The sequence below is a fragment of the Aegilops tauschii genome, chromosome 5, assembly GCF_002575655.3.
Source record: "Aegilops tauschii subsp. strangulata cultivar AL8/78 chromosome 5, Aet v6.0, whole genome shotgun sequence".
NCBI classification, from domain to species: domain Eukaryota; kingdom Viridiplantae; phylum Streptophyta; class Magnoliopsida; order Poales; family Poaceae; genus Aegilops; species Aegilops tauschii.
Genome location: NC_053039.3, coordinates 355,080,461 through 355,106,846, shown reverse-complemented (window position 1 = coordinate 355,106,846; position 26,386 = coordinate 355,080,461). Strand labels below are relative to the sequence as shown.

Genomic DNA, 26,386 nt, shown 5'->3' with positions numbered 1-26,386 from the left:
GTTGGGAAGTAGCTGATGAGGTAGAACCTATTGCCCTGTTTATTATCAAACCCTTGGGAGTTACTTCTACGTTTGCTTATATTGCTATGCTATGCTAGTAAACGTGGATTGGGTGAGTGTATCCATGACAGATGTGAGATTGTTAATTAATGGTTCAATTTAAGGTGGCTACTTAAACACACATCTGGGTGGATTGAGGCACCTGAGTATTCCAGCGATTGCCTGTTTTTTTATGGACCGCCACCCAGGCTCAAAGGGATCATGAGATTATTCATGCTAGAAACTTCCGTGTGCGGCCACAAGCTATTATGGGCTCTAGCATAGTTGATTAAGTTGTGTGAACTCTTACAGTGGTAGACTAGCAGATGTAGGGGTTGTAGGTGGTACTGTCTACCCGATCGTAAGGTGCAAACGCTTTTGAAAGACTATGTCTCAGTCATCCGTTTCTCAAACATTATGTAGTGCGAGAATCCCAACGGAGGAGATCGAGTCTTGTGGGGAAAAGTGCGCAAACCTCTGCAAAGTGTATAAACTAATCATGGTTAGCCGTGTCCCCGGTTATGGACAACTTGAGTATCTAGTACTTGGATTATCATGTGAATCTCATCATGTTACTTTAATTAATTTTGTTGGGATTAATGTTGAAACTTAATTGGGATTGAGATGGTGTCACCCATCTCAATGTTTAACAACCACCATGATAGTTAAATAAAATTTATTCCTTTGCAGTAGGGAAAAATTGGCTTTTCGCAAAAATGTAACCATAGAGCTTTCCACCAGCCAAATATGCATGTAGTATAGCATTATTCTGTTCATTACTCTCTATGTGTTACATTGCCAGCATATTCCATGTGCTGGCCCGTTTTCGGGCTGCAACGTTTCATGTTACAGACTTTTCAGACGACGAGTAAGGTGCCTTAGGTCGTGGTTCTATACTCAGTGAAGCCGTTGGAGTTGATGGTCTCGCTTATCTTCCAAGTCTTCCGCTGTTATCGTTTTAGATGGCCTTAAGCCATATTTATTGTATTAAGTTCTCTTTTGAGACATTCGATGTAATAAGTGTGTGATTGCTACTCTGTTATAAATCCTTCGAGTACTGTGCGTGTCAGCATTACTGATCCAGGGATGACACTGATGCACAGAGACTTGACCGTCTGAGGTCTGGTCGCTACATGCGTCGGCGATGCCGTTAGAGCATCTACAACCGGACCTATCAAACCCGTCTCAAACGCCCGGGCAGGCCGCCGGGTCACTGCCCAGTCACGATTTTTTGACCCAGACGTGCCTCTCAAACGGCCCTCAAACGCTCGGGCTGACTGGCACCCCCCATATCGAGCCCAAATATGGGGCGGATATGGGGGCGCCCGGGCACGCCCGCCACGTCGGACCCGATAGCCCAACCCCACCCCAAATTGCACCAAATCCACCAAACTCTTCCTCCTCCTCCCACCGCCCTCCAAGGCTCCAACCATTCCCGCGCCCGGACCCTCGCCGGCACCCTTGCTCCCAATCCTCACCTCCGTTCCCGATCCACCGCCGGAGATGTCGTCCAACTCGACCCACATCACTGCGACGGAGACACAGTCCGCCTCGTCTGTGGGAGGTGTGGTGTCATCGTTGGCGACTTGCAAGGCGGAGAACGTCGCCCGCAAGTTGCGTCGACGCCGTCAACGAGAAAGGGAGGCGGTGGCGGCATCGTAGGGAGGTTCGGACGTGGTGGAGCAGCTGTCTCCTCCGCCGCGCCCGGATCCCTGCACCCTTCCCTCTGAGCGCCTACGCGGATTACGCTGTTCGCCCCATTTGGGACACAGGATGATCCGAGCGCCGACTGGGCCATTCCGGAGAGCTTTCCACCCATGAAGATGCCAGCGGTCGACGTGTGTGACTCGCCGTAGCTCGTCGGGCGCAGATGAGCACGGGCTCCGGCAGTGCCTGGGCTGCCCTCAACATGTTCGACGGAATGACCGAACAAGAGTCTGTATGTTTTCTTCACTCTTGTCCGATCATATTTTAGCATAGACCACTAGTTCATTTGCTCTTGATGAATGCTTGCAAATTTGAATCATGCAGGAGGTTTTCTTGTTGAATATGATCAAAGACAATGAAGAACCGACCGAAATGGAGTATGAATTGGAGGCTACCACCGCATTTGAAGTTTTTGACAGGTAAAAGACTTTATGTCTCAGATAATGGATAGGTCCTTTACAATAAAAGGAGAAATAAAATCAGGAATAGACTCTTCCCAGACTTCAGAGCATCTAGAACGAAAGGAGTGTTTTGCTAAAGCATCAGCCACCTCGTTAGACTCTCTGAAGCAATGATCACATGACATTTGAAGTTGGGACAACATCCGATCCCAATTCGAGCAAGAAGAAGAATAAGACCAAGACGCCGAAGGCAAGAGGTCCGGCATTTTCAAGATTTGAGGACATCTTGTTGGTCAAAGCTTGGTTGGCCATAACAATGGGTCCAATATGCGGCACCGAGCAAAAGGGGAACACCTATTAGACGGAGAATTGGAAGGAGTACCACGAGCAAAAGGTGTATGTGGATCCACATTCTATCGTAACCACTCGCAATGTGGCATCTCTCCAACATCGTTGGGGGATCATTCAAGGGGAAGTGAACAAGTACGTCGGCTACTACTCACAAGTGACCAAACGCCTTCAAAGTGGGATGGGAGTCGCAACTCACCTAAGCTCGATTGCCTCATCTTGTCATCCATTGCATATGTTTCTTGTGTTTGCATTCTCGTGCTCATGCATATGTTTTTCGCTAGACGGCGGTGGCGGCCACTTTGTATCACGAGGTGGAGAAGAAGCCATTTGCTTTTAGCCATTGTTGGGTCATATTAAATGGCAAGCTGAAGTGGAACCAAGTTGTGGTCGACCTCAAGTCCGACAAGAAGAGGAACGATGACTCAAGCTCCAACCAATCAATTGGGTTGGACGATGAAGAGGACGACGTTGTCGTGGAGAATGGAAAGCCACCGTGCCAAAGGACAACCGCCAAGTCATGGGAAATAAGTGGGAGAAGGCACATGCCGCCCGTGATGCCGCGGCTACCAAAATGTCATCAACATGGATGGGCATTTTTCAGTGAGGGAGAACAAGGAGGAAAGGTACAAGCTCATGTTGGATGCGCAAAAGGAAAGGATGGAGTGTGACCGGAAGAGGGCAGAGAAGAAGCTCGAAATTGAGAGGGAGAAGATCGAGTTGGAGAAGCAACAAGCGGCGATCAAATGGGAGCTCGAGAAGGCCAAGACATTTGGCGGCATAGAGCTTGAGAAGGAGAGGTTGCAACTCGCATGAGACGCGGAAGATGCGAGGATCATGTTGGCGGACGAGTCCCTCTATGACGAGCATTCGAAGAAGTGGCTTGTGGACAAGAAGATGGAGATAAACGACCATAGGAAGTACGAGGCGGCGAGGGTAGCTGCGGCTAGGATGCAATCGGAGGAGGCGGCCGGATGCAAGCGGAGCAGGCAGCCCGGATGCAGGCGGAGCAGGACGAGAAGGACGCATTCCGCCTGAAGCAGGACGCATTCCGCTCGGAGCAGGCGCCGAGCCAGTGATTCGAAGCCATCCGTCACCCTCGAACATTGATTTCATTTTGTCATGTCCGGTTTGTTGAACTATGATTTGCTTTGCTTTGTTTCGAACTTTGGCATTCGAACAGTTTGTATCGTATGATCGACGTGCATGGATTGTATGGATTTAAGGACTAGAATTTATGGTATATGAATGTGCGGCGCAATATTTGAGAAGTGCCCGGTCAGTGCCCGCGAACGCATCTGAACGGACGACGCGTCCGCGGACGTTTAAGGGACCGGATTTGCCAAGTCAGTGCTGCTACAAATTCTACCTCGAGAGCTCGGCTCAGTCGCGACTTTTGCTAGCGTTTCCGGGCAAGCTCCCCACGTGAAGGAGCACATGCGTTCACGCCAAGCCGTGTAGTGTAACGTGCACCCACTCATGCACGCAGCTAGGCGACGCCCCAAAGCACCGGCATTTCAGCGCTGCCCTCCGTAATCCGGATGGGGCTCTAGGCCTAATTAGCTAGAATATGATTCTGCGCCGATCTGAGGCGCGAAAATAATAGACAATTCTGGGGTCAGAGAACGCCCAGATCTGTGCCCGGGACCGGACGTCAAATTCCGTCAATGCCAGAGCCGTCGCATGCATCGCATTGCGTGTGTTGCACAGCTAGCACTACTCCTAGTCTAGCCTTATACTACTCTGATCCTGTGTTTTAAATTTCGGCCGAGAAAAACGGATTTCGGCCGGATTTCGGCCGAATTTCGGCCATCTCGGCCTGGGGCGAAATCTATCCTTGACCGAAATTGGTCAAATTTGATAAATTTTGATCAAAATTGAGTCAAATTTCAGTCAAATTCTGGTCAAATTTTGGCCGAAATTCAGCCATCTCGGCCTAGGGCGAAAAAAATTCTCAAACCCAAAATCAAAACACAGCTCTGATCAGATTAGTAATCCACCATGCAAGTGGGGAAGAGAGAGAGAGAGAGAGAGAGAAGATTAAGCAAGATCGAATCTGTCCGGCCTCATATGCAGCAAAAAAGGTTTAATAGATGGGATGAACATGCCATGAGTATCTAGCTAGCATATGTCGATGCATTGCTTTTGACGCATGTTGGGCTCTGCAATACCTCGCCTTTTCCATCCAGCTTTAGCTCGACCATTTTCACGGTATAAAATGTACCTATTGCCTATAAATACGTCCTCAGATCCATCTCACTCTGCCCAGCCCACAAGCCGCTGCTTCACTACACACCACCACTTCTCTTCTCTTTTGGCAACCCAGCTCGCTTCAGCAAAATGGCCCTGGCTGGAAGGCTGCTCGTCCTCCTCGCCGTCGCGCTTCTCGCCGTCTCCATCGCGGAGCACAAGGTGAGATCTCTGGTTGTGGTCATCCGGCGGGCAGTACCCACAAGGTGAGGGAAGCCAGATTGCTCGGCTTGCTTGGGATGCTTACATTGCATATTCTGTGATCAGGTGTTTGCCTCAGGAGCCGCAGAGCACGAGGATAATGTGTACCGAGTGAGCAAGGTCCTTATTTCCTCCTCGCCTTGCGATGCACATTTTTAAAGAGATTTTTGCGGGTAGATCTGTTGCTGATACGTATTTTTTTTTTCTTTTCTCCTTTCTGAGTTGTTTCTTCAGGGAGGACAGGGCAGCCTCCAGCAATACCGTGAGTCGTCGTCACCCTTTCTATTTCTACAAAAATCTTGAGAGTGCATGAAACCGAGCGCATGTCATGTAGAGTACTCCACTATATAAAAGCTGAATCTGCTGGTTTCGCCTGAAATGAAAATGTGATGGGTTGTTGATGTTGCGGTGCATGAACTGCAGAGTGCAAGCCGGCGTGCGAGTACCGGTGCAGCGACACCAAGTACAGGAAGCCGTGCCTCTTCTTCTGCAACAAGTGCTGCGACACCTGCCTGTGCGTGCCGTCGGGCTTCTACGGCCACAAGGACGAGTGCGCCTGCTACAACGACTGGAAGACCAAGGAGGGGCGCCCCAAGTGCCCCTAGTTGCAAGAAGATTCTGCCTCGCCGTTGAAGCCATTGCTCGATCGGCCAGGCCGGAGCCGGGCGGTTACATGGAGTAGCAGGTTGGCCGCTTCTGGCGACGCCGGTGTAAGAACTCGATCGAGTTCTGGGTTGTTGTAGTACGTATGTCGCATGCGTCCGCCTCTTCTCTGCGGTTCCAGAGGGCGGCGCACGCGGTTGTATCGTGGGATTCGCCACTCGATTCACGGCCTGGAACACGGTTAGTAAATCACAGTTTGTTGCATGTTGGAGGAGGCACGCCGACGCAGGTGTTGTAGCACCACAACGCGCGTAGTATATCGTGTACTCCTACCTGAGTGGGGCGCCGGTCGATGGTCGTGTTGGTTGTTCTGCGCTCTGCACTCGAGATGACGCCGGTCCACCGAGCCCGGGCATGAGGGAAACGAGGGCAACTTGCCGGAACCCCCGCCTCGAAACGAGATGCGCCGGTGGGCACTGCCCTCAAAGAGCGACCTTTTCAAGAAAAGAAAAATGTTTGAAACCCTCGCCTCTGCATTCAAGGACGCACACATCCATCTTTATCAATAAGGTCTGACAAGGCAAATACATATCGATTAACCTAAAGTCATCTTTCTAGTGGTGTTTGTCGCTACACCTATAAATTTGATGCTCTGGCCTGACCTCAGACCAACACACATGGTCTAATCTGGTGGCCTCACCAAGCCGTCTCACGGTGAACCGAGAGCGCCAACCGGTCTAGCAGACTCTTAGCGCGCACCGCATGCCCCCGCTCTAGAATCCGCTGCCAACATCTTCCGTCGTCCTAGCTTCGGGAGGGATCAACACATTGTCCTTGCCAGGCCCAACCGTTGTCGATGCCAAACAACGCCACGATCGTGCGTGCGTCCATCAACACGCATCCATCGCCGAGACTCCACTACGCCATTCCGTCGAGACCCGCCGTCGTTGATGCGGTAGATGCAAGACCGCTTCACCTCTTGGCCCTCCGTCCTGCAGCTGCTTCAAAACGATGCACCAGGAGGGAGGACGACACTGAAAGCAGTGCCATCATCTGATTTGGGAGACCCACAACTAGGGTTTCCCTGGGAGCAGACGGGGCTAGGTGACAATGATGCCTTCGACAAGGAAATGACGCCCGCGACATTATCATCGTCCACCATGACCGAAGTCGGCACGGTTTTCGCCGACAGTCGCGCCACTCCGAACTAGCAGCTGACTGGACCTGTGCGGAGGTGCACCGTGGAGGCGCACGTAGCCGCCGAAACGCCGACAGGGAACTCCATCATCCCTCGTCGGCCCCTCTACATGTCAGCCGGCGAGGGATCATCAACCCAGTTACAAGAATTATTAACCTATAAAATTTAAACTACACTTGCATTGTTTACCAACTTGTCAACTAGAAAAACAGAAGGATCACCAACCCAGTTACAAGAATTATATTATAGTAAAGCAAAAATTAGCTAGCTCATGAGTCCACAACTAGTTTCTCGACCACAATGTTTAAACAAGACCCTCCAGGTCATAGTAGCTATATTGATGCATTACGTGAAAAACGGCCGCTGCAGAGTCCCATCCCTGAATTAGCCCCGTGCAAAATTTGCCTTCCAGAGAATCAGACTCTGCCTCCATGACGTGAAATCCCATTGAGTTCGCCAAAATTAGCCTTTGCTTAGGTTAAAAAAAAAGGCCCTTCTTCATGGCCAAAGCTTCCATAGTCAAAATTTGAAAATGTTCAAAAAGTAAAAAATGTTCATAATTTTATAAACATCGTCCTGAATTTGCAAAACAGAAAGTAGACAAAACAAAAGGAAAAGGAAAAAAATCTAACTAGTAAAGCAAAAAAAACACACAAGAAACCCGCACAAGAAATAGGAAAACCGAAAAAGCGATGAAGCCTAAGTTGGGCCGGTCCATCTACTCTGCAAGGGGGTAGGGGTGCGCATTTGCTTGCGGGCGCGCATGTTCCTCGCGTTACGCGAGATGAGGGCAAACAACCCTCACGTCAGGGAAGCCCCAGATGGACCGGTCCAGCCGCGCGGGAGGCCACGGCCAATTCTTTTTGTGTGTGTTTTTTCTGATTCTGTTCTAGGTTTTTGCTTTATTTTTGTATTTTTCTTTATATAATAGTACAAAAAACACTCTTCAAAACACATTTTAGAAAATGTTGAGTGAGTATTTGTAAATGTTGGACAAGTATTTTAAAATGTTGAAAAAGTATTAAAAATTAAAAAATGTTGAAAAAGTATTAAAAAAATACTGAATGACTATTTGAAAAATCTTGAACAAGTATTTAAAAAACGTTGAAAAAGTATTTGAAAATGTGGAGTAAGTATTTAAAAATGTTGGACGAGTATTTGAAAATTTTTAAACAAATATTTAAAAAATATTGAATTAAGTATTAAAATGTTGAACAAGTATTTAAAAAATGTTTAATAAGCGTTCGGACAATGTTGAACATGTATAGAAAAATGTTGATCACTTATGAAAAATTGTTTTTAACATATACGAAAATTTATAGTGAAAACGAAAACATACATAAGAAAAAAAGAAAAAAGAAAAATGGAGAAGAAAAAAGAAAACCAAACAAAAAATGGAGAAGAAAAAATAAAAAAATGAAGAAGAGAAAGGAAAGCCATAGAAAAAACAAAGGAACAATGAAGAAAACATTGTCAAGAAACACAAAGAAAAAATAGAAAAAAACAATGAAACTCTGGCTAACTCCGCCTCAACTACGTCCCACTTCATTATGTGATCAGAATCCCGACCTTAGCCTTGTGGCTAGCACCGATGAAATTTATCTTCGCAACCATAGTTTGAATCCCCCCACGGCGCTCCCTTTTTTCACTATTTTTGTTTGAAGTTTGCGCGTGTGGGCCGGTCCATTACGCATTTGCGTTTTCTCGCTCACAACCAACAACCCACAAGAGGGGATAGGATTCCCTGCTGACTAGAAGAAGTTTGGGCATTTCCTATTTAGAAGCATGCGAAAGTGTTTGAACCCGCAACCTCGTTGCTGCGAGGGAATTACAATGACGACTAGGCCAACTTTGCCACAAGTGCATACTAACTTCCTTTCATACATTTATACCTATAGAAAATGCCCCCGATGTTTTCTAAGTATCTGTTTTTCTTTTTTCTTTTCTTAAATGCATGAAGTTTTTTTAAATTTATGATATCTTTTCAATTTTTATGATTTTTTAAAGTTTGATACACTTTTTCAAAATTTGATGAACTTTTTAAAAAATTCGGTGAATTTAAAAAATCAATGAGCGTTTTCCCAAATTCATGGAACCTTTTCAATTTGATGATACTTTTCAAATTCAATGACCTTTTTCCAAATCTGATGAACCTTTTTTTCATATTTGATGAACTCCAAAATTGTTGAACTGTTTTTAAATTTTATTGAATTTGATGACCTTTTTTCAAAATCGATGAACTTCTTTAGAAATAACTTTTGAAAATTTGATCAATTTTCTTTCAAAATTGGTGAACTTTTTCCAAATTCGTGAACTTTTTTTCAAATCCATGGACATATTTTATGGCATGTGTCTGAACACTTGCTGGGCGCGGTGTCGGCCATGGGCGGCGTCCGTGGGGTGGAGGGTACCTGAGCAGTGGCCGAATCTGGGAGAGTACGACATCCACGTACGGAATGGCTGGGGCTTCGCCGACAAGGTTCCGACAAGACCCGGATGACTTTCGAGGGGGGGGGGGGGGGTACAATGGCAACTTCGAGAGTGAGAGATAGATAGCGCCGGAGGAGGAAAGGGTCGTGAAAAGGCAAATTTTAGCATGGTTCCTCTTACCTTCCTTTTTCACATGAGAGGTAAGAGTACATAATACATCTAAGCCATTGATTTGATTAACTAGTGGTATGATTAATTCTTATCTAACCTCTCATGTGAAAAGAGAGGGTAAAAGGAAGCATGTTAAAATTATTCGTGTCGGACATGGATGTTGGAGTCCAACATGGTGGACATCTTGACTCCATAGGGCTCCCTTGATTTGGAGCAGGTTTGTGGGCTTTCATATGTTCGGACTAGTCCCGACCAATTTGATGATCTGCATTGAACGAATAAATGAGATGCCACAACCAACGATGGAACCTCCAATTTGCCGAATTTTGCGGCAAATAGAACAACAACACACACAGGGAAGCCCCGACTAGGCTGGACCATCAGCAAGTGCGACGCACGACACTGTAGCGAGTTTTTTTGCACCATGGGTAGTCATTATTTTTCGCATTGCATTGTCGTCTTTACTGCAGCAGTCCAACAACAGTAACGCCCAGTTCACTACAACGGTCCAGCTACTGAACCAAGCACAGTAGGATTTTTTTTTTCTTGTTTTCAACATTTTTTTTGGAAAACACAGACATTATTAAAATTCCAAAAAATTCAAAAGCATGAAAGTTTTTTGAATTTTGAAACAAAATTTGGAAACAAGAGCTATTTTTGAAATTCTAAACAATCTCTGAAAACCTGAATAGTTTTTGAAATTCTTGAATATCTTTTTAACACACACATGTTTGTATTTCTGAACAAAATTTGAGAATGGGAACAAACTTTGAAAAATTCAAACATTTAAAGTAAATCCCAAACAGTTTTCGGAAACATGAAGATTTTTGTATCTATGAAGCAAAATCGAGAACATGAATATTTTTTGAAATTCTGAATATTTGTATGAAAAGGTCATTTTCCGAAAAAATTAAAAAAATTCAAGAACATTAATATTTTTTTATTTTTTTGCAAAATATTTAAATTTTTGTAAGCATAAATAAAATTAACAAGTGAAAAATTAAAAAAACATAAACAGAAAAATGAAAAGGAGAAAAAATAACCTAGAAAATCGGGTCTTGAACTCAAGACCTCTTGGCTCGGATGTTGAATTCATACTCCAGCCAACTCATACAAAAGTCCAAACTGATGGAGGGAGGCGGGCAATATATTTCAACGCTCCCCTCAAGTCTAGGCTATTTTAATATATTTCCCACCTCTGAGGGGAGTGTTGACGTATAAATGTGTTGCCTAGTCTCTTCTATTAGTTCGGTCTTTTGGTTGCATTCGCTAGAGCATGCACTTCTACATGGTATCAGAGCCAAGAGGTCTCGAGTTCAAGACCCGGCTGGCGCAATTAAATTGTAGCCCACTTTCGGTCCACGTTTAGGCCTGAGGGAGCCACACGTGAGGGGGAGTGTTAACATATAGTGTGCCACCTAGTCTTTTCCATAAGATCGGTCTTTTGGTTGTATTGGATAGAGCATGCACTTCTACAAAAATGGGCCTGCCTATTTACTCGCCATATGCGCTTGTCCCTTTGCGAAGCGTGTCCAATTCTAAGCATTGTGTGTCACATAGGATTCATGGCAAAGTGCTGGCGGAACAAATTCGCGCCCCCGCTTGGACCTTTTTTTTACATTATTCTTTATTGCAAGGTGATCACTATAGTATTGAAGAAAATATGCCTTAGAGGCAATAATAAAGTTGTTATTTATATTTCCTTATATCATGATAAATGTTTATTATTCATGCTAGAATTGTATTAACCGGAAACTTAGTACATGTGTGAATACATAGACAAACAAAGTGTCACTAGTATGCCTCTACTTGACTAGCTCGTTGAATCAAAGATGGTTAAGTTTCCTAGCCATAGACATGAGTTGTCATTTGATTAACGGGATCACATCATTAGAGAATGATGTGATTGACTTGACCCATTCCGTTAGCTTAGCACTTGATCGTTTTAGTTTACTGTTATTGCTTTCTTCATGACTTATACATGTTCCTATAACTATGAGATTATGCAACTCCCGATTACCGGAGAACACTTTGTGTGCTACCAAACATCACAACGTAACCGGGTGATTATAAAGGTGCTCTACAGGTGTCTCCGATGGTACTTGTTGAGTTGGCATAGATCGAGATTAGGATTTGTCACTCCGATTGTCGGAGAGGTATCTCTAGGCCCTCTCGGTAATGCACATCACTATAAGCCTTGCAAGCAATGTGACTAATGAGTTAGTTGCGGGATGATGCATTACGGAACGAGTAAAGAGATTTGCCGGTAACGAGATTGAGCTAGGTATTGAGATACCGACGTGGAATCTCAGGCAAGTAACATACTGATGACAAATGGAACAACGTATGCTGTTATGCGGTTTGACCGATAAAGATCTTCGTAGAATATGTAGGAACCAATATGAGCATCCAGGTTCCGCTATTGGTTATTGACCGGAGACGTGTCTCGGTCATGTCTACATAGTTTTCGAACCCGTAGGGTCCGCACGCTTAACGTTCGGCGACGATCGGTATTATGAGTTTATGTGTTTTGATGTACCGAAGGTAGTTCGGAGTCCCGGATATGATCACGGACATGACGAGGAGTCTCGAAATGGTCGAGACATAAAGATCGATATATCAGACGACTATATTTGGGCATCGGAATGGTTCTGGATGAGATCGGGAATATACCGGAGCACCGGGAGGTTACCGGAACCCCCCGGAAGGTATATGGGCCTAATTGGGCCTTAGTGGAAAAGAGGGGAAAGGAGCAAAGGAGGGGGCGACCCCCCCCCCCCCCCCCAAGCCCAATCCGAATTGGGAGGGGGCCGGCCCCCCTTTCCTTCCTCCCTCCTTCTCCTTCCTTCTCTCCTAGTCCAACTAGGGAAGGAGGGGAATCCTACTCCCAGTGGGAGTAGGACTCCCCTTGGGGCGCGCCTAGGAGGGCCGGCCCCTCCCCCTCCTCCACTCCTTTATATACGGGGGAGGGGGGCACACCATAGACACACAAGTTGATCAGTTGATCTTTTAGCCGTGTGCGGTGCCCCCTCCACCATAATCCACCTCGGTCATATCGTAGCGGTGCTTAGGCGAAGCCCTGCGTCGGTAACTTCATCATCACCGTCATCACGCCGTCGTGCTGACGAAGCTCTCCCTCGAAGCTCTACTGGATCGTGAGTTCGTGGGACGTCGCCGAGTTGAACGTGTGCAGTCCGCGGAGGTGCCGTACCTTCGGTGCTAGGATCGGTCGATCGTGAAGACGTACGACTACATTAACCGCGTTGTCATAACGCTTCCGCTTTCGGTCTACGAGGGTATGTGGACAACACTCTCCACTCTCATTGCTATGCATCACCATGATTTTGCGTGTGCGTAGGATTTTTTTAAAATTACTACGTTTCCCAACAAGTATCTTATATAAGAGTATAAACAATGTCTATGGATGGATCTTTCATCCATCCCGCACACATCTTATTTCTAGTTAGTTTGGCTAAATCATGTGCAACACAAATTAGCCTCTCTAGAAGTATGCTAAAAAATAATATGCGAAAAGTCACACGCAAGATGATATGTGAGAATCATGGGCCGCACAATTAGTATATCATGAAAAATTGTCGCTGACGGGCCGAAAGAGCGACCTCCGTTCTTCAGTGTCTCTATTAGCTCGATCTTGTCGGAGCTCATCTCCATGCAATTATACCCCGATTGTAGTTGCCAAATTAAGACCAAACCGTAAGTCCAGTGCCTCGGCCATGAGCACATCTTCACACCAATCGATTTTCCGTTTTCTGCCGCGAAGAATTTGCCATTAAAGTCGCTGATAACAGCATCATACAAGCCCTTGAATAAGTCTGGGTCAAAATCTTCATTCACATTTAGCTTTACATAGTTCCTCCTCTGCCTTTTCTGTTGCTGCTCGGGCATTCTTCGCTAGCTGGACCGACGCACTCGTTTTTCTTATTTGCGGGTTGACGAACGCACTCACCGACGGGCTCGCGCCGCGCCGGACGTCGGCGGTCGATCAGTTCAAACCCCACCGTGCTCACGAGGCGCGCTGCACGCTCATGCTCGCCAACCAAACCCACTCACTGTCACTGCCTCACTACTCACTCGGTACCCAGTGGGCACGTGACCCCATAAGTGCTGGTCACCGGCCAGGGACCCCACACGATTTAAGTTCGTGCGTTGGTTCTAGAAAAAAAAGTTCGTGCGTTGGCGCGTTTGGTTAGGTCACGGTGCAATTTCATTGTACTGGACCAGGAGCAGGCAAGTCAAAGCGTATGTGAGTTTTTTCTTACCTCCACATTATTGGTACGGATGCCGGATCCTTGTGCCCTAAGAAAGAATTAAAAAATACAAGAAAAAATGTACGTACCTCTACAAACGGAGAGCCAGAGTTGCTCTAAACAAACGCGTGGCCCTTGACTAACCCGAACCCGTTCCCAAATATAGTAAACATATTTTTAATTTTTTATAAGTCAAACTTAGCAAAAATTGATCACATTTATAAGATTTTTTGAGTGAATTTCATTTTTTTAACCTCCTAGATTCATGTTCGTGACATCAACCACCCATTTAGCATTACCTTTCCACACTTTTATCCAATTCAAACAAACTTATGCACAAATTATTATTATAGTTGATCCAATGCTCGCTGTGCTTGCCACGGTCGTTGATTTAGTTTTACCCTTTGCCTTTTTAATGGCCTGCTTCAGTTTTGGGTTGATCGAACGAAACCCAACCACGTCCAGGCGCACTTAGCCCAACCGCACCTCCCACCTAGTTGAGACCCACCCAACCCAAACGTGCACCCCCACCCGGCGAGCCGCACCTAGCCGAGCGCCCCCGCCTGGTCCAACTGCGTACAACCATTCCCCCGCTCCTTTCTTTCCTTCTCTTTTGCTCCCTTCGTATCTCCTTTTTCGGCGATGGAGCAGCCGAGGCAATCTTGGTGACCGCCGACGGTTTGTGGAGCACATGCATCGAGTGGTAGCCTCCAATATCCCCTATCTCTTGCTCCTCTACAACCTTTCAACGCTTGTTCTATTTTTGAGACGAAAATGAGATATTTTGGCCGGCCAGGGATGGTTTTTATTGAGAAGTTGATTTTCTTGGGGGAGGGGTTGAGCACTTGTAAGGTTCAGATCATTCATGGTGCGTGTTGCCGCCTGTCTAATTTGACTCTTAATTATTAGATATACACATTAATTTTCATACATTTGTTTGCATTGTTTTGAATTATTTTCCATCCTGATAGCTTGTGCTTGTCTCCTTCATTTTAACTATATGTAACTGAAGAGTGTTATCAAGTTGTTTGCCAAAGAATTAGTGTTTGAGTTTTTTTTCTTCTTAGGTCTAATAGATTTGTGGTTGGTTCGAGCTGTGGAATTAAGTCCTGGTGCTTGAATTTATTCTGGATTTATTTCAGGATATCCGGTGATGCACGTTCAGTGGGAGAAGACGTTTCCGTCGACTGCGAGACGTCTACGGTTACTTCGTAAAATCTCAAGATAATATGCTGGCTCAGTCTCTCGGAAGTGCTCATAGGGGTAGGGTGTGCGTGTGTGCGTTCATACGGTTAGTGTATGCGAGTATATATGAGCGCCTGCGTCTGTACTGCATTAAAAAAAGTGTATGAGTACCCACAAAAAGAAAGTGTATGAGATTTAAATTTAAATGGTTAATGCAAAAAGAAGAGTATCTTCCAGTCGTTTTTTTTGAGAATCTTCCAGTCGGGTAAACGGGCGTGCTTGATCCGCGAACCCCGTAGGGCGGCAGCAGACAGATCTGTATCCACGAAAGCGACGGCCCCAAAGCCCAGGATTTCTATCGCCTTTCCGCTTTATTCTCCCCAGAAATCCAACGGCGAAAACATACTCCCTCGCTTCTCCCCGACCCGTCGGTGGAGGTGGAGCAGAACTGTCAAGCTCGGGGTTGGGCGAATCCCCACCGCCCTCGGAAAATCGGGGGAAACGCAGCTCTAAAACCCCGAGATTTTGGCCCCGGGTTCTCTCCCAGCCGTTGCAGAAGCTGCCGTTCGCCTAGGAGCTGGCGGTAACCCGGGATCCGGCCGGCGAGCCATTCTCCTCCGCGAGCAGCTGCTCACGCCTCAAGCCCTCTACGGCAGCTTCCGCAGTTCCGAGCTCCGTCCTTCCTCCCGTCGCGGCATCGCAATCTTTCGCCATTGGGTTGTGAGGTATGAGCTTGTTTTGTTTTTATCCCGTGGTTAGTCCCCCCCTCCACTGATCCCGACGCCAAGATCCGCCCCTGTGAGCCTCGCGCTTCACTCCTTCTGCTGGGTGCTGGCGACATGTGTGGGATTTTAGAGATCTGTTGTTTCAACAATTTTGGTGAAGTTTGGTGGTTAGGATACACTGATGTGATACACGAAAGCCACATGCTTTCTTTCCTGTTTATTATCGTCCGTCTATGATTGCCTCAGGTGAAATTGCGGTTCCCCGCAAAAAAAAAAAGACTTGAAATTGCGGCTGCAGCAGATTTAGGAAAAATTATATGTAATGGACCATAATTAGTAAAAAAAGACAATCTTATTCAGTGTGCAATTCTCAGGATAAACCATGGCCGTCAAGGGGGGTCCTGCGGACAACAGGACTAGAAGCATCGTGTCTATATGCATAGTGATTGGCTTGTGCTGCTTCTTCTACATCCTCGGGGCGTGGCAGAAGAGTGGCTTCGGAAAGGGGGACAGCATTGCCCTGGAGATCACGAAGCGGACCGATTGCACCATCTTACCCAACCTCAGCTTCGATACACACCATTCCAAACAAGGCAGCTCCGGCGATCTTGTTTCGCCGGTGAAGAAGTTTAAGCCATGCCCGGACCGCTTCACGGACTATACACCTTGCCAAGATCAAAACAGAGCTATGAAATTTCCTCGGGAGAACATGAATTACAGAGAGCGGCACTGCCCACCGCAGAAAGAAAAGCTGCACTGCCTGGTACCACCCCCTAAGGGATATGTTGCTCCATTCCCATGGCCCAAAAGTCGGGACTATGTTCCTTTCGCGAATTGCCCCTATAAGAGCTTGACGGTCGAGAAAGCCATACAGAACTGGGTGCAGTACGAGGGCAACGTCTTCAGATTCCCTGGTGGAGGGACACAGTTCCCTCAAGGTGCTGATAAGTACATTGATCAACTGGCGTCAGTTATACCGATTGCCAACGGAACCGTCAGGACTGCATTGGACACTGGTTGCGGGGTAAGCGGAAATATCAAACTGTATATTGCTTACTGCTACTTCGCGAGCTTCTTCTGACTTTGTTCATGTCCTAAAATTCTGAATTTTTTCAGGTGGCTAGCTGGGGAGCTTACTTGTTAAAGAGGAATGTTTTAGCCATGTCGTTTGCACCCAGAGATTCACACGAAGCCCAAGTACAGTTTGCTCTGGAGAGAGGTGTCCCAGCTGTTATCGGTGTTCTTGGCACAATTAAACTCCCTTATCCATCAAGAGCCTTTGATATGGCCCATTGTTCTAGGTGCTTGATTCCATGGGGAATGAATGGTGAGCCTCTAATCATGTGTCCTTCTATACTGTGCATCCAATATATGGGCTTGATACATTTTGTTATTGCGTAAATACCTTGTGCCATTTTGATGCAGTTCTTGTTCTACTTCTCATTTTTTTTTCTGTATTTGCTGATATGCAGATGGACTCTATATGATGGAAGTTGATAGGGTTCTAAGACCTGGCGGATACTGGGTGCTGTCAGGTCCTCCAATTAACTGGAAGGCGAACTACAAGGGTTGGCAACGTACAAAGGAGGATCTTGAAGCAGAGCAGAACAAGATAGAGGAAATGGCTGAGCTTCTATGTTGGGAGAAAGTCTCGGAGAAGGGTGAGACGGCAATATGGAGGAAAAGAGTAAATACTGAGTCCTGTCCATCTAGGCTAGAAGAATCCACTGTGCAGATGTGTGAATCAACAAATGCAGATGATGTCTGGTATGTTTCTACTGTAGTTTTGTGAAACAATCTATTGGACAGAATTGCTAACTTTAGCTTAATATCCTTTAGCTGGATTCAGAGTATATATTACGATAGTCCAGCATCAATAGGTATACTGTCCGGTCAATGCATTATTTTTGCTTTGCCTACTTAGATGTGCTGATGCATTAACAAGTTCTTAGGAGTTCTGGTTAATAATTTATATAACCTCTCTCCTATCCTAATTTTCACTTATTCTTGCAACACCAGGTACAAGAAGATGAAGGCATGTGTTACACCTCTTCCTGATGTACAAAATCCAAGTGAAGTTGCCGGGGGAGCAATCAAGCCCTTCCCAAGCAGGCTCAACGCAGTTCCTCCAAAAATTTCTAATGGGTTAATTCCAGGGGTTTCATCTGAGGCATATCAGAAAGACAACAAAATGTGGAAGAAGCATGTGAAGGCTTATAGCAATGTGAACAAGTATCTACTTACTGGTAGGTACAGAAACATCATGGACATGAATGCAGGTTTTGGGGGCTTTGCTGCGGCGATCGAGTCCCCAAAATCTTGGGTGATGAATGTGGTGCCAACCATTGCAAAGATTGCAACCCTGGGGGCTGTTTATGAGCGAGGATTGATTGGCATTTACCATGACTGGTATGGCTTGTTATGCCTGAATCTCGTCCCAGTAAAGTTGTTGTCATGAACTTACTGACACGTCTCACAATTTCATGTCAGGTGTGAAGCTTTCTCTACTTATCCAAGGACCTATGATCTTATCCACGCTAGTGGCCTTTTCACCTTGTATAGCAATAAGTAAGCTGCTCTTGTCCTGCGGCATCAGTTCTGTCACCTTGTGTAACAATTAGTAAGATTGCCAATGCTGATTCATTCTGTATGTTAAAACCAAACAGGTGCAGCATGGAAGACATCCTCCTTGAGATGGACCGCATCTTGAGGCCTGAAGGTGCTGTTATAATGCGTGACGATGTCGATGTCTTGACAAAGGTGAACAAACTTGCTCGGGGCATGAGATGGAACACGAAGCTAGTTGACCACGAGGACGGCCCCTTAGTGCGCGAGAAGGTCTTGTATGCTGTGAAGCAGTATTGGGTTGGCGGAAACCAGACGGCCGCATCGTGAAGAACATATTCTAACACGGGGAATTCTGGGATCCACCTTTGAAGCTGGCGTCCAGGAATTGAGATATGGAGTCATCAGGTGCGAACAAAAATGGCCTACTCTCCTCCGGGGTACCAATGAAGCAATCAAGGTTGATTGGCAGCAGTATATTGTTGTAACAGTTTTGTAATTTAATTTCATTCGTCATTCGGCATGAAGTTACTCTGGTTAATTGAAGGATGTATTGTCAAGAAATATTATTGCTTTAGTTTCTGTAATGTTGCTCATGCTGCAACTTCTGAATGTTTGCTTTATTACCAGTAACCCCATTGCTTTGTTGTTTTTGTTATGTACGGTTATTTCTTCCGTAACTTTACTGTGCTGTTACCTGAACGATCTGAACATTTTCTACTCAAGAATATATTTAGAAGAGTTTTTTTTTTTTGGCAATTTTAGAAGAGATATTTTCTTCCTGTGGGGAGCTTAATGGAACAATGGATGGGAGAACCTCTTGGTGTTCCTGCTCCATTCCACTATGTGCATGCTAAATGTTCGGTGCTCCTGCTCCAATTCCACAATGTGCAGTTCTGAGTAGTATAAAGAGTCGATGCATATGTTTTAGTGCAAAGATGCTGCATATCTACTGTTACATCCAGAAATAAAATGCAGATTGATATGCCGCCTGAGTGCCTATGCTTTAGGTTGCTTTCTTACTGAATTAGATTGCAGGTAATATTACTGTCTTTTGTGATTCTTTTGAAGATTATGCTGGCAAGCCTTCATTACCATTCATAGCTTCAGACAACAGGCCAGACCAAAGGTTCAATATAAGTTAATGGTATGTTCCTACTTACTCCTAAAACTGACCTTTTTTTTTACTTAATCAGGACATAAAACATATCTTAAATGGCTTTACTGCAGTGCATAATTTCTTGGATAGCCAAGCTTCCTGACAGGCTAACTGTGAATGTAGGTGCAGGAAGAGAGAAATGGTGGATTTAGGAACTGAATAAATGCAAGAGTTTGTTGCTTATCCTAAACAAGTAAGTATTATTATGTGGGCGATTTACCTCCTCCAGTTTTCTTCTTCGTGGTGAGGACGTGATTACATGTTCGCTGTTGCTCCTCCCAGCTCACACAATAAGTGAAGTTTTAGACATACCTTCAGTCATTCTGTTAAAGCTTTGATTTCCAATATCATTTTAAATATTTAGACTTGAAAACCATTGATCAAGATAGATTGCACGTATGATTACTTCTGTGGCTCATAGGAAACTGAAATAGTAACTCCTCAACTAGCATGAAAAAGGGTGAATCAGAATATAGGGCGAGTCTTTGTTGCAGTAATTTAGTGCTTGGTATTTCCATGCAAGTTGATCTTCTACTGTACCACGCATGTGCTTACACTTTAGTTCCTAAGCTTTTTGCGGTGTTTTTTAACTGTATTTTCTTCGCTGTTTCGACGATTTATTGTGACGTGGCTGATATTTTATTTTCTGTCTCTTTCTGTGTTAGGTGTAACATTAAGTTCTGTCTTTTGAAGATGGGCCCAATGTAGATCGATTCGCAGATGCCAATAAATGTTTCTCGGTGGGTTTCGCTAACAGAACTTGTATACCTTGCCGACGTGCTCCTGGTAGAACGCACCATGTAACTACGATCTATGACTGATGCCACTTGCTCAGTTTAAAATATCGGCAATCAGTTTGCGGATAACAAAGTTCTTTACCTCGTGGCAACAGCTGATATGAGCTGCTTACTTTTTGTATGGTAAAAAGAATTACATGAGTGTGATACTAAGAGTATTATTGTGACCGTGACCTATCAGGTCGAATATACAAAGAGCTTTATTACCTTCACCAACCTATCATGTCCAATATTCCCTTCGTTTCTTTTTTTACTCTAAAGTCAAACTTCATCAAGTTTGACTAAGACTAGAGAAAAAATAAATAAACATTCAGAATATCAAACCAGTATCATTGTATGCACCATATAATTAACTTTTATGTTGTATATCTTTAGTATTGTAACGTTGATAATTTTTAATATAAATTTGGTCAAACTTTACGAAGTTTGACTCGAGACAAATTTTATATATAGAGTAAAAAGAAATAATGGGAGTACATACTACTTCCGTTACAAAATGTACTGTGTATTAGTTTTTTTTTTAAAATTAAACATGTCAAAGGTTGACCAAATTTATATTTAAAAACCAACATCCACAATACAAGATTAGTATTATTGGATCCATAATGAAATGCACTTTTATATTTTAATTATTTAATATTGTAGATGCTGACTTTTTTTAATACTCCTGATGTCGATAGTTTCTTCTATAAAGTTGGTTAAACATAGATATGTTTGACTTATGCAAAACTTTATATGCACCACATTTTGAAATGGAAGGAGTATTATATTGTCATTTTGTGTCGCTAAAAAGTCATCACAGATGATAAAAAAATGTTGTCACAAATGGGTTTGGGTTTTTCAGCCGTCTGCCTTTAATAGTCAATAATGATACGAGGTTTTGCAGACGGTCTTGAACTTTTGGGCCATTTTTTACTCATTAATTGTGCGTGACTAAGTAAACATTAATTGGTTTAACAAAGACAAAGGATTAAGAAACAAATGACATTTTGTTACCTCGTTGGCTAGCTTTTTCTTGAAGTTGTTGTTGGCTTTCATTGCTAAAAAATCAGAACCTCTTCTAGCATATTGGTTGCAATTTAATTTAATTTATTTGTAAAAAGAATCAAGTGAGTGTGATGCTCAACAGATATTGTGAATGTAACCTATCAGGCCCAACACCTATTATCATATTGTTATTTGTATCGACAAAAAGCCATCATAGATGATTAGAAAATGTTATCGCATATGGTTTTTGAGATGTTGTCTGGCTTTAATAGTCGGTGTGATAATAATTTTTGTAGGGATAATATGAGGTCATTGCAGACGATCGCGTGATTTTGGGCCATTTCATATTCTAAAGATAAACGTTGCCTGGTTTAAAATATTGGCAATTGGTTTGTGCATAACAAAGTTTTCCACGTCATGGCGGCATCAGATATGAGGTGCTTACTTTGTAGGGTAAAAGAAAAGCACGTGGGTGTGATACTCAATAGATATTGCGACTGTGACCTATCAGGTTGAATATATGAAGAGCTTTATTACCTCCACGGGTCTACCAAGTCCAAGATGCATTCCTTACTATATTGCCTACATGTTGATAAAAAAAGGCATCATAGATGGTTGAAAAATGCCGTCCCGGGCGGATTTGTGAGCCATATCTACCTTTGATGCCAGTATTAATATGAGGTCATTGCAAACGATCGGGTATTTTGTGTGTGTGTGTGTGTGTGTGGTGGGGGGGGGGGGGGGGGGGGGCAATTCTTACTCGTTGGTTTTGGAGACTGGACAAATATTACGCGTGTTAACGACAACAAATGGCTTTTTTTTTTTTTGGTTGAGAGAAAGACATTCTGTTCTCTCCCTGGCTAATTTCCCCCTTTATTCTTTGTTTTCCGGGAACATGCCAATAGGGCATGAAGTTCAGTGCTGGAGCTAAAACTTGGTTTACTTGCAAGAGCAGCAAGTTATGTCTGGCATCGTGCCCGAGCACCCACGGAGATGTCCCATTCCTAACCTCGGGCATCCGATCTAGATCGCGCTCGTAGCTGCTAGTGCATGCATCTCGCTCACATCTTTCTTCCAGATAGGCCAGATAGGACAGACGATAGCAAAGGGGATGCTCATTGGACAATGATGCACACGATGCGAATTCCAATAATTCAGTTCCGTTGTCCCGTCAAGATAATAATAATATATCATGACCGTTTGCCATGACCTAGTTCACCTGCATGCATAGTCCATAGACGAATCATTTCATCGTCCAACACACGCACGAGATCTGTTACGTACGTCAAGATCGTAATCATCGCGGGCGAGGGGCCGTAAAGGCTCCCCACACGAATGTCCGGGATCCACGACGGGTCACTGGTGGATAGCTCCGTCCGTCCGTGGACGAACTGTTCTTCTGCCCGAGTGTCCGTCCCACAAACCTGACCTGGCCACGCACTCGCTGGCCTGCCCCGTTGAGGTTTCAACGAGCTGCATGCTTGCCCTAAACAGGACTCCGCTCCTCTCAGAAAAGAGAAAGAAACGACAGAACATGGTTCGTCCGAGAGAAGTGAAGGACGGGACGGCACCTCACCTCACCTCAGCCAGTACAGCCAAAGCCAGCGCACAATGGGAACCGTGCCGTACCATGGGACGTGATACCACGAGGCGTTTTTTCTTGCCAGCAACTCAGCATGGCAAAATTAACAAATTTGATCTATGGATGAAATCAAATCACAGAATGAACTGCCCGTGAAACTATTTCACGCGGCTGATCTTTTTGTGTGACGTCCGACACGAAGGCGCCACACTACACTGTGCAACGCCTCACAGATAGGCACTACACGTCTGGCCAGCATCGCATCCGTGTGATCCGAAAATTATTAAGTCAGTGTGCAGCGCCTGAGAGCTAGGCACCACACTATACAGTGTAGCGCCTAGCTCTTAGGCTCTGCACAATGACTTAGCAATTTTTAGGCAGTCTGGGGTGCAACGCTGGCCAGACGTGTAGCGCCTATGTGTGAGGCGTTGCACAGTGTAGTGTGGCGCCTTCGTGTCGGGCGTCACACAAAAAGTCAGCCGTGTGAAATAGTTTCACGGACAGTTCATTCTGTGATTTGATTTCGTCCACAGGTCAAATTTGCCACTCAGCATCACATTATTGGTAAGAGTATCTCTAGCAAACCCCGCATCCCGCCGACCCGCAAAACGCGTTTGCAGTTTGTGGAAAAATGGTTTTACAGACCGGCGCGGACGGATGCAGAGGCAGACCCTGCAAAACAGACCCGTATAAAAGGATATTCGTGAAATATGCTTTTTTACGGGCCGGCTTTGCGGGGTCTGGTCTGGCGCCGCTCTTCCCGGCCCGCAAAACCTAAATTTGCACCTCAATTTGACACAACATAATGCATTTTTTTTGCTTTTTCAACAAATATTGAATACATAGGACATCACCAAATCTTTGCTAGAATAGTAAGACCAAAGAAAACAAGAACCATAAGTATGCATTTTAGAAGATTTTCAACTTCCATAACTGCTCCCACTAGTTGGGTCAATATCTTCTCCATGCATTCATTGTTGATATGTGGATTTTTGATTTTGCATTCTTCATTCTTCATCTTTGGTTCAAAAAAAGTAGACGTTGCTTCTCCTCTAGTTGCACATGCAGCCGCATCATTGCCTTCGATTCTACTAAGGAGTGCACGAACGTCTATTAAGTTTCTTTCTATCAATAAATCAATGTATTCGCCTTCCCAAAAACAAAATGAGCATCCATCTTCCTATACACATAATGATGTTAGAAATGAGCTATCGCAATTGAACCAAAGATTGAGCAATCGAAATGAGCCGAATGAAAACAACACGTACCCCGTCGTTTTCGCATTTGAAGAACACCCATCCGGGGTGCTTCGGCGTGCCCGAAGTTAGCCGCAGCACTGTCCGTGTGCAGTCGTCGCACTGTATGAGCGGCATCGGTGAGCCATAGAGCCTCTGCGCGAGCGCCGAGCCCGCCGGCCGGCCGGCCGTATCCATGCCCGCAAACCGTCGGCGGTGGCGACAGGACGAACCCGTACCTTCATGCGGAGATGCGATTTTGCCGCGGCTGCGCGAGATGCTCCCCGACCATTCCATCACTTGGCGCAGCCACCGGCGGCCGGAAAAGCCAAATCCGGCCGCCCGCGACAAAGGGCCGCAGATCCGCAACTGTCTGGCCCGCCGATGTAGGAGGGGGGTGGCGGAGGGCAACCTCGTGCGTGTGGTGGCTTTTCGGCGTGCTCCCGCCAACTACTTCCGGAATCTTGGGCGGCGGGGCGAGGGGGAGAGGGGAGGTGGTTGGTGGGGAAAAGCGCGGGCTGAAAATGTCCTCCCCACCAACCGCTCCCGCTATATGCAGGGCACCGAGGGACGGGGGGGGGGGGGGGGGGGGGGAGGGGTTGGAACCCGCGTATTCGCGGGTTCAAGATTTTGCCGCGCCCCTCAAATTTTTTTGCGGGCCAGCCGTGTTTGCCATGTGTGTTCGGGCGGGATTTTCCGTCCCGACCTGCATTTTGGCGGTTATTTTGCGGGTCGGGGCTTTTTGCGGGGTCTGCTAGAGATGCTCTAACCACATGGTGCGGGACAACAAAATAGCGTGTGACTCATCAGAAAATGCGGCTTGGCTCTCGGGTGCATAGCCACTTGGCATGACAATTTTGTTTTTGTAAATTGTGAAAGGAGTCCAGAAATTCTTGGCAATAAACTCGACTTTATGTTGTACCCATATATAAAAAATTTCATGGATGAATAACTACCGTCGACTTTTGAGAAAAAGAAATTTTGAAGGACAAAAAGTGTGAATAATAACCTCAATATAGTGCTGGCTTTTTTTCCCGCAAAAAGAATGTTGGCTTTATTTTTTCGCCCACATTAACATCAAAGTAATTTCTTGGCGATTTTTTTACATAAGAATACTTGATCCTTTTTTGCTAAAAAATATCATGAATGTTTGACTATTTCACAATTTCTATTTTTCTTAAGAAAACAGGTGCATCTACACCCAGGTTCCAAACGTCCGCCTCCATGACTCATGCTCAATCTTATCACACACAGGGTTGTGGGTATCAGACGGATTACAAAGGCATGACCAGACGAGCTTCACGGAGTTAAGTGGATGTTAACTTCTTTAAAAAAATTAGGAGAGTAAGAGCAACTCCAATGGACGATCCATTTCGTCCGCCGTCGTCCGTTTGGGTCGACGCGGATATAAAAGTCGGCTCAATGCGCCGACCCAAACGAACGCGCGTCCGCTTTCGTCCGCCTACCGACCCATTTTCGGCCCATTTTTGAGCCGGATTTGCGTCGGCACGGACACGAGACGGACGCGCGCACGCTCGCCCTCTCTCCTTCACGGGCCCGCTGGTCGGTGGCACATTGACCTCTCCACATCCAACAGCACACCCTCGCCCGCCTGCTTCGTCACCGACGCCGCCGGCCATTTTTTCCGATAGAAAAAGGATACATAGATAGTTCTAGCGTACACAGATAAAAGAAAAGACCAACTACTCGTCGCCGCTTTCCGACTCCGACTCGGTAATGTCCTCCTCCGACGTCTGAATGTAGGCGTCAGCATACTGCTCGTCCTCGAAGTACCACCCCGACGTTTCTCGTAGCTTCAGTTTCAATTGAACGGCCTGCTTCCGCGCACGCTTGTCCTCCCGATAGGTGGCTCGCTCCGTCCTCCTTGCCTCCCTCTCCGTCCTCCTTTGCTTGTAGAACAGGCGCTCGTCGACGATGTCCTGCGGGAAGCGTTCGCGCCACACCACCATTGCTTCCACGTCCATCTCGGCGATGGCGAGGTGACGCTGCCGCCTCCGGTGGACACGACGATCCTCGTCGGTGAAAAGCCGCGGGAGAGGCGCGAGATCCTGCGCCCGCTGGCTCGACACGTCGGGAAAATTCATCTCCCCACGAGGCCTCAGGAGGCGCCACGCCGCCGCGTCGTGCGCGCGGGCCGCCTCCTCTGCGGTGTCGAAGGTACCGAGGATGAGGCGTTTCTCGTCAAACCAGATCTCGGAGGAGAAGGCGCCGGAGCGGCGCTCGCGGACTCCGCGAAAATCCGAAGCGCCCAGGCGGCGAATTGACATGGTGGCGCAGAGGCGGCAGGCTAGTGAGAGGGGGCGACACGAGTGGGCGGCAGACAGAGTGTGGAGGGAGCGCCTTCTTATAACGAGCGCCGGCCGCGGCCCGCGCGCTGGAGCGCCAAAACCAGCACGCGCTAGCCCGATTTTCGCCCGCACGTGCGAACCTTTCCCGTGCGCTGGAGCGCCAAAACCAGGGTGACGACATGGCCGCTGGCATGATCTTCGGCGTGCTGGGCGCACTGCCGACCCA

At 46.0% G+C, this 26,386-nt stretch overlaps 3 protein-coding genes across 3 annotated transcripts; 2 read left to right on the top strand and 1 right to left on the bottom strand.

Moving 5' to 3' along the window:
* The first annotated feature begins 4,741 nt into the window (after positions 1–4,741).
* Positions 4,742–5,813, top strand: LOC141022391 (gibberellin-regulated protein 12-like). Its single transcript, XM_073498631.1, has 4 exons — positions 4,742–4,907; positions 5,013–5,066; positions 5,181–5,208; positions 5,370–5,813. Exons 1-4 carry the CDS (start codon positions 4,836–4,838, stop codon positions 5,549–5,551), a joined length of 336 nt encoding a protein of 111 aa, XP_073354732.1. The 5' UTR covers positions 4,742–4,835; the 3' UTR covers positions 5,552–5,813.
* A 9,350-nt stretch (positions 5,814–15,163) lies between these two features.
* Positions 15,164–18,749, top strand: LOC109731885 (probable methyltransferase PMT2). The gene is made up of 7 exons (XM_020291061.4): positions 15,164–15,526; positions 15,901–16,550; positions 16,643–16,853; positions 16,999–17,293; positions 17,546–17,935; positions 18,017–18,094; positions 18,193–18,749. Exons 2-7 carry the CDS (start codon positions 15,909–15,911, stop codon positions 18,419–18,421), a joined length of 1,845 nt encoding a protein of 614 aa, XP_020146650.1. The 5' UTR covers positions 15,164–15,526; positions 15,901–15,908; the 3' UTR covers positions 18,422–18,749.
* A 6,805-nt stretch (positions 18,750–25,554) lies between these two features.
* Positions 25,555–26,139, bottom strand: LOC109731859 (uncharacterized). The gene has a single exon (XM_020291037.1). It carries the CDS (start codon positions 26,137–26,139, stop codon positions 25,555–25,557), a length of 585 nt encoding a protein of 194 aa, XP_020146626.1.
* Between the last annotated feature and the right edge of the window lie 247 nt (positions 26,140–26,386).